We start from the raw sequence: 7,034 nt of genomic DNA on the forward strand, positions 1-7,034 counted from the left end.
TTGATGGCAGTGAGTTTGGTTTTTGGTTTGTTTTTCCAACCTGAGGGGCTCATCTTCTTGCACTATATCAGACAATGTTTCAAAGCTATTCATAAATTTTTCCAGTAATATATCAGACAGTGTTTCACTGCTATTCATAAGGTTTTCACTGGCAAATTCTTTGAGAAGTGAATGGCTCTTTCCTTTTTCTGAGTCTGTCTTAGTCTGGAAGCTCTGATAAAACCTGTCTATGATGGGTGACACTGCTGGTATTTGAAATACCAGTGGCATAGCCTCCAGCCTCACAGCAACATGCAAGCCAACACAGTATGGCACACAGGTGAGTGGTGATGATACACAATAAACATAAATTATAAGCTAAAATGTTAAATACCAGAAGAACTAGACGGTACCCAGCCAGCACTGTCAACACTCTGGGGGGGATCTATGTAGGAAATGCTGGACAGAGTGGGAGAACAATGTGGAACAAAACTCAAAATCATTAAAGAAAAAAAGGGGGGGGGGGACAAAGTTTTGCTGGTCTGATAGAGCTTGAGGGAACCACTGGCACTATGACCCTTAGTGGCCCTTCAGGTCTGGAATTGAGTCTACTCCTGTGGCTTCCAGCCAAACAAAAGACAGGTATATGAGCTGAACATTTACACTAGGTAGATACACTCCTTAGAGATCATTCATGGGAGAATAGAAAGGCTGTGCAGGCACAGGGAGACAGCCTGCAGGGACAGGAGAGCATGAAAGGGAAGGAACAGGGAAGAGGTGACTATGGGGAGGAAGTGAGAGGAAAGCTGTTGCATTGTGGGAAATTATGGTCAATGTCATGAGACAAAGTATATGTGAGCTACTGCATGGAAAGTGAATTTGCTCTATCAGCTTTCACCCAAATCATAATAATTTTTTTTTTTAAAGTTCAACAATTACATTCCATGATATATAGAAGTTTAATACAACAATGTGAATTCTAACCAGAAAGGATAAACTGTATGGATCAGTAACTAGTACGTATGCTTTCTTTCTAAAAAACAAAATTTAGGGCTCTTTGCAGGCTGCTATTTGAATAGTAATAACCATCTTTCTTTACTATTGTGTGCCTTTGAATCTATTCCAGCTCATAGTGACCCTATATGATAGGGTACACCTGCCCAGTTGGGTTTTCTAGGCTGTAATCTCTACAGGAACAGAAAGATAGGTCTTTTTTCCCATGGAGCCACTGGCGAGTTCAAACCACTGACTTTTCAATTAGCATCAGAGCACTTAACCATTGTGCTACCAGGGGCCTTTTTCTAACTGGTAGGAAATTCCCCTCAGGGAATGACTCCTCTAAGCTGGGTCCTTTATCTCCAGGAAAAATTAAATGTGTTCTATGGAAGAGGAAGATAGTCACTGCCATCTTAAGAATAGGGAAAACCTAGAAACAATTTAAATGCCCCAACAATTGACTATTAGCTAAATTATTATAACAAATCCCTAAGTAAAGTTATCATATGATCATGAAGTCATAATTTTGAAAAATGTTTAATGACTTGCAAAAATGTTCAAAATAAATACTAAGTGAAAAAAATAGGATGAAAACTATATACAAGGTTACAAATATATTTTTTAAAATATGTACACAGAAGGAAATCTGGAAGGAAAAAAAAGAAGTTGCTATTTCTACATTCTGAGATTAAAGATGATCTTTAATTTTACTCCTTATACTTTTCTATTTTTTCTGAATGTTCTATGATGAACATATTACCGTTTAAGCTAGAAAAGCAGGAAGTGTTATTGTGTAAAGTATTTGCATTTTGGCCTCCCATCCTAACCTTTTCCCAATTTCCAAACAAACAAGTATTACTTGATAAGATTAACAGGTTATTACTCTAGAGAGTCAGACCATGAGAAGCACACAAAGGACAAATAAATATCAATACGAAGAAGTAAAAACATAAATTCTCTAAAGAACAAAGAAGACGTAGAGAGGAAGAAGTAGGTGTGCTGGGGTAGAAATCAAAGAAGAAAAAATAAAAGGAGATCTAGATAAAATGGTATGAGCAACTAAGGGTAAAGCTACCCCTAATCTCTGCATAGAGAAGAGAGAAAAAGAAAAAAAAGTACAAAAATAAATACAGTCTATTGCACAGTCTCGATAGGGTACAAATAACTTGAATTACAAATGAATAACTTCACCTTACCAACTAGTATGAGCATCTACTTTTTACCTGGGTAATTCAACTGATATTGGTAACCAATAAGCTATTCACTTTAAAGGTAAAAACAAACTCATTTTGCTTCTACATCTATTTCTAAATACACATTCAGAAACTGCATAAAATTATATCCACTAGCTAATGAAAGCTAGCAATTAAATAGGGTATTTACCTGTGTTTCCTTTTTCATCTTCTCGGATATGAAGATCCTTCAGGGATGTCTCCAATTCTAGAAGATCTCTTAGTTCTTCCTTGTACACTTCTATATAAGATACTTTTATATTAAAGTCAATGTTAGGATTTTCTGAGATGTTTTGAAATATTTCTTGTATAGCGCGAGGAATGATACCTTTTTGACCCTCTATAACTGAAGCTGAAAATTTAGAAAAAGAAAGCACATCTGAAACTTAAAATACAAGAAAATCTGCAACCCAAGATTTATAGTTAGTAAATTCATGCTTTACATTTATATATCTTAATTTTAAAAAAAACACAGCTATAAAATTTATGGGTAAAAGTACATAGCATAGCCTTACTCAAAATTCATTCATGCATTCATTCAACTTATATATAATTATTTAGTACCTATGATGTTCTAGCCACTATTCTAGGAACCTGGGAGCCATTAGTGAAAAAACAAGGGAAAAAAAATTCCTGCTCTGTGGGATTCTACTCAAGAGAGAAAATAAGCAAAATAGAATAAATGGTAAGTGAATTATAAGCACCAGTACCAGTTACCATTAAGTTGATTTCAACTCATGGCAACCCCATGTGTGTCAGAGTAGAACTGTATTTTGTAGGGTTTTCAATGATTGTGGCCTTTCATAAGTAGGATCACCAGGCTTTTCTTTGGAGGTGCCCATAGTCATATTTGAACCACCACTTTTCAGCTAGTAGCTGAGCACATAACCATTTGTGCACCTCAGGGACACCTAAGTCAATCATATAGTATATTTTTTTAAAAAAATGGTAAGTGTGCCTGGAGGGCTAAAAAAAAAAAGTGCAAAGTAAAGGGGATTGGAAGTATGACTGTAACACTGGGTCTCACTGAAGCTGACATTTGAGTAAAGGCTTAAAAGAGGTGACAGAGTGAGTCACGCGGATATCCGAGGGAAAACTGTCCAGTGCAGAGAGAAAAACTAGTGCAAAGAGCCTCACCTAGTGTGTTCTATAAACAAAGAGGCCAGTGTGGCTGGAACAGAGTGAACAAAGGGAGACTGGAAAGAGATGGGATCAGAGAGGTGACAGAAGCCAGATCACAGAGGGTCTTGTAGACTTTGGTTTTATTCCATGTAAGATGAGAGTCACTGAAGCGCTCTGAGCAGTGAGTCACCTAGGTTTTAAAAAGACCACTCTGGCTGCTATGTTGTACCTGTACTATAAGAGGGCAAGTGAGAGGCTACTTAGAAGACTACTGCAGTAATTCACGGGCTGAGAGTACGAAGAGGAAAGACGTGAAAGACATTCTGGCTCACACCAGAATGGTAGTAGAAAAATGATATGTGACTGGGTTCTAGATTTAGTTTGAAGGTAGAACAATCAAGATTTCCTAACAGATTGGATGTGGGATATAAGAGAAAGTGATAAATCAAAGATGACTCCAGGGTTTACTCCTGAGCCACTGGATGGTCAGAGTTGCCATCAACTAATATGGGGAAGGGTGGACGCTGAGTTGGTTGTTGTTGTTGTTGTTATTTGCTGAGTTGGTATAAGGGGAAAATAGCAGAAGTTAGGCTTTTGATCTATCAAGTATGAGATGTCTATTAGCCAAGGCTTTGAACCAGTTAGAAAGGTTCAGTCATGGCCTATGGAAACACAGGCCGAGAATGAGTTGCATAGCAACCACATCTCCTATGCTTCCAATTTTGACTCAAGTAGGAAACAGGAAATGGTGCTCTTCTCGAAGATGGTAGCTGATCACCCTCTGTGGACAGCGACACACATTCAAAGCAGCACAGCTGGCTGCCATCTTCAAGCAAGGGATTGCTGCCTCTCTCCTATTCAGGTCAAAATCTTGAGTAAGCTGCAAGAGATTTGGTTGCTATGCAACACATGTTGCCCTGTTTCGCTCGGCCATGACTGAATCTTTACGAATCCAGTTTGAAGCCCTGCTATTAGGCATCCAAATGGAAAGGTTAGATATATGAATCTAGAATTCATAAGTAATAGTCTGGATTGGAAATAAAAAATTGAAAATAATTAATATATACATGTTGTGTGATGTCATGAGGCTGGATGAGGGAGTTAAGTAGAGAGAAAAGCAACAAAACTGAGCCCTGGGACCCTACATCATTTACTGGTTCATTTATAAGGAATCTGAGAAGGAGCAACCATTTGAGTAGGAGGAAAAACCAAGAATGCAGTGGCCTGGAAACCAAATGGAGAATGTCTATCAAATCTGCTCATATGTTCAGTAAGATGAGAAATGAGAACTGACCACTGAATCTAACGAAGTGAGGGTAATTTCTGATACCTTGACAGGAGCAGTTTCAAAAGCAGAAAAATGCCCTCAAGTAAGACCAACCTATTTCATCATCGTTGGCACAAAATTACCTTTCTCATTAGTTCATTTTGTTATAGACTAGGTGGAATCCTAATCACTGGACAGCAACTCATTTACATTAGCAAGAATCCTTTCCTTGAAATCTTTGTATCAAATGCCCAACAAGCATATTAAAAGATGTTCAACATCATCAGTCATTAGAAAAGTACAAACCAAAACCACAATGAGATATCACTTCAAACTCAATAGGATGGCTATGATATGAAAAATGAAAAACAACAGGTGTTGACAAGGATGTGGAGAAATAGGGATACTCATTCATTACTGGTAAGAATTAAAATGGTGCAGCTGCTGTGAGAAACAGTTTGGCATTTCCTCAAAATGTTAAACATAAAATTACAATATCCAGCAATCCCACTCCTAGGCATATATCAAAAACAACTGGAAGCAGGAATGCAAACAGAAATCCGTACACCAATGTTCACTGCAACACTAGTCACAAAAGCCAAAAGATGGAAACAAACTAATTGTCCATTAATAGATTAATGGGCAAATAACATATAGTACATACGTACAATGGAAGATTACTCAACCAAAAGGAGAAATTAAGTCCTGACACATGCTAGAACATAGATGAACTTTGAAAACAAGCTGAGTGAAGTAGGAGAATCACAAAAGGACAAATATTCTATGAACCCACAGATATGAAATACTCAGAATAGGCAAATGCAGAGAGACCACGGTTTACTAGAGGTAACCTGGGGCAGGAAGGTTTTGCGTCAGGGTTGTATCCATTCATCATACTTTTTGAATCTGCATGCTGAGCAAATAATCTGAGAAGCTGGACTATATGAAGAAGAACACAGCATCAGGATTGGAGGAAGAGTCATTAACAACCTGAGATATGCAGACGACACAACTTTGCTTGCTGAAAATAAAGATAACTTGAAGCACTTACTGATGAAGATTAAAGATTACAGCCTGCAGCACAGATTACACATAAAGAAAATGAAAATCCTTACAACTGGACCAGTAAACACCATCATGATAAATGAAGAAAAGATTGAAGTTCTCAAAGACTTCATATTACTGGGATCCACATTTAACACCCATGGAAGCAGCAGTCAAGAAATCACACATTGTATTACACTGGGCAAATCCGCTGTAAAAGACCTCTTTCAAGTGCTGAAGAGCAAAGATGTCTCTCTGAAGACTAAGGTGCACCTCGCCCAAGCCATGGTACTTACAGTCACCTCATATGCTTGTGAAAGCTGGACAATTAATAAGGAAGATGAAAAAAGAGTCAATTCTCCTGAGTTGTGGTGTTGGCAAAGAATACTGAAAGAACCGTGGACTATCAGAACAAACAAATCTGTTCTGGAAGAAGTGCAGCTGGAACACTCCTTGGAAGCAAGAATGGTCAGACTTAGTCTCATCTATTTCAGTTATGTGGTCCAAAGGGACATTCCCTGGAGAAGGATATCATGCTTGGTAAAGTAAAGGGTCAGTGAAAAAGGGGAAGACCCTCAACACAGTGGCTCCAACAATGGGCTGAAGTACAGCAAGGATTGTGAGGATGGCGTACAACTAGGCAGTGTTTCATTCTGTGTACACAGGGTGGCTATGAGTTGGAGCTGACACAATGGCACCTAACAACAACAAGGGACAGGAGGGAGGGGGAAAGGGAGAGTTATTGTTTAAGGAACACTTTCTGTTAAGGGTAATGGGAATATTTGGAAATAGATACTGGTGATGATTGTACAACATGATTAATACAATCAGTCACTAAATTACACATGAAAAACTGTTAACTGGCAAATGTTTTGTTACATACGATTTTTACCACATACAATACACAAAGGTCTTTAAAAAGGCAAAAGAAAAAAATCCTTGCATCATATTTATTCACAATTAGCCAACAGCATCTGTTCTGAAATTCTGAGTAAAGTAGGGACAGGTAACTTGAGGGTAGAAAAGAATAAGAGAGGTACAGGGAAGTAAGGCAGACTCCTAGATGTGCAGAAGACAAGCACAGAAATGCCACAATTCTGCAATAAGGGAGAAAACATTTCTACACCTCTTTCCGACATCACTGTTTGAAGTTCACAGCTTCTACAACCAGGACATAGATTAGTACAATAAAAGCATGAATGAGCATTTCTTTGTACTCCCATCATGTGTCAAAAAGCAGTGAAAACAGCTTTACAAAAACACATTGTTGTTGTTGTTATGTGCCGTCAAGTCGGCCCCAACTCATAGCAACCCCTCCTTGGGTTTCCGAGGCAGTATCACCACGGAAGTAGGATTGCCCAACCTTCCTTCCGAGGAGTGGCTGGTGGGTTTGA

At 38.4% G+C, this 7,034-nt stretch overlaps 1 protein-coding gene across 1 annotated transcript in view; it reads right to left on the reverse strand.

Annotated features, from left to right (window-relative positions):
• Positions 1–7,034, reverse strand: part of KIF27 (kinesin family member 27) — a 99,535-nt gene that overhangs the window by 69,650 nt on the left and 22,851 nt on the right. The window contains exon 2 of the mRNA XM_042780677.1: positions 2,359–2,559. Within this exon, the coding sequence (XP_042636611.1) occupies positions 2,359–2,559 (201 nt within the window). The remainder of the gene's footprint in view (positions 1–2,358; positions 2,560–7,034) is intronic.

This window comes from Orycteropus afer, unplaced genomic scaffold (assembly GCF_000298275.1).
Source record: "Orycteropus afer afer isolate SDZICR_OR568_19922 unplaced genomic scaffold, OryAfe1.0 scaffold00005, whole genome shotgun sequence".
In the NCBI taxonomy this organism is placed as follows: Eukaryota; Metazoa; Chordata; class Mammalia; order Tubulidentata; family Orycteropodidae; genus Orycteropus; species Orycteropus afer.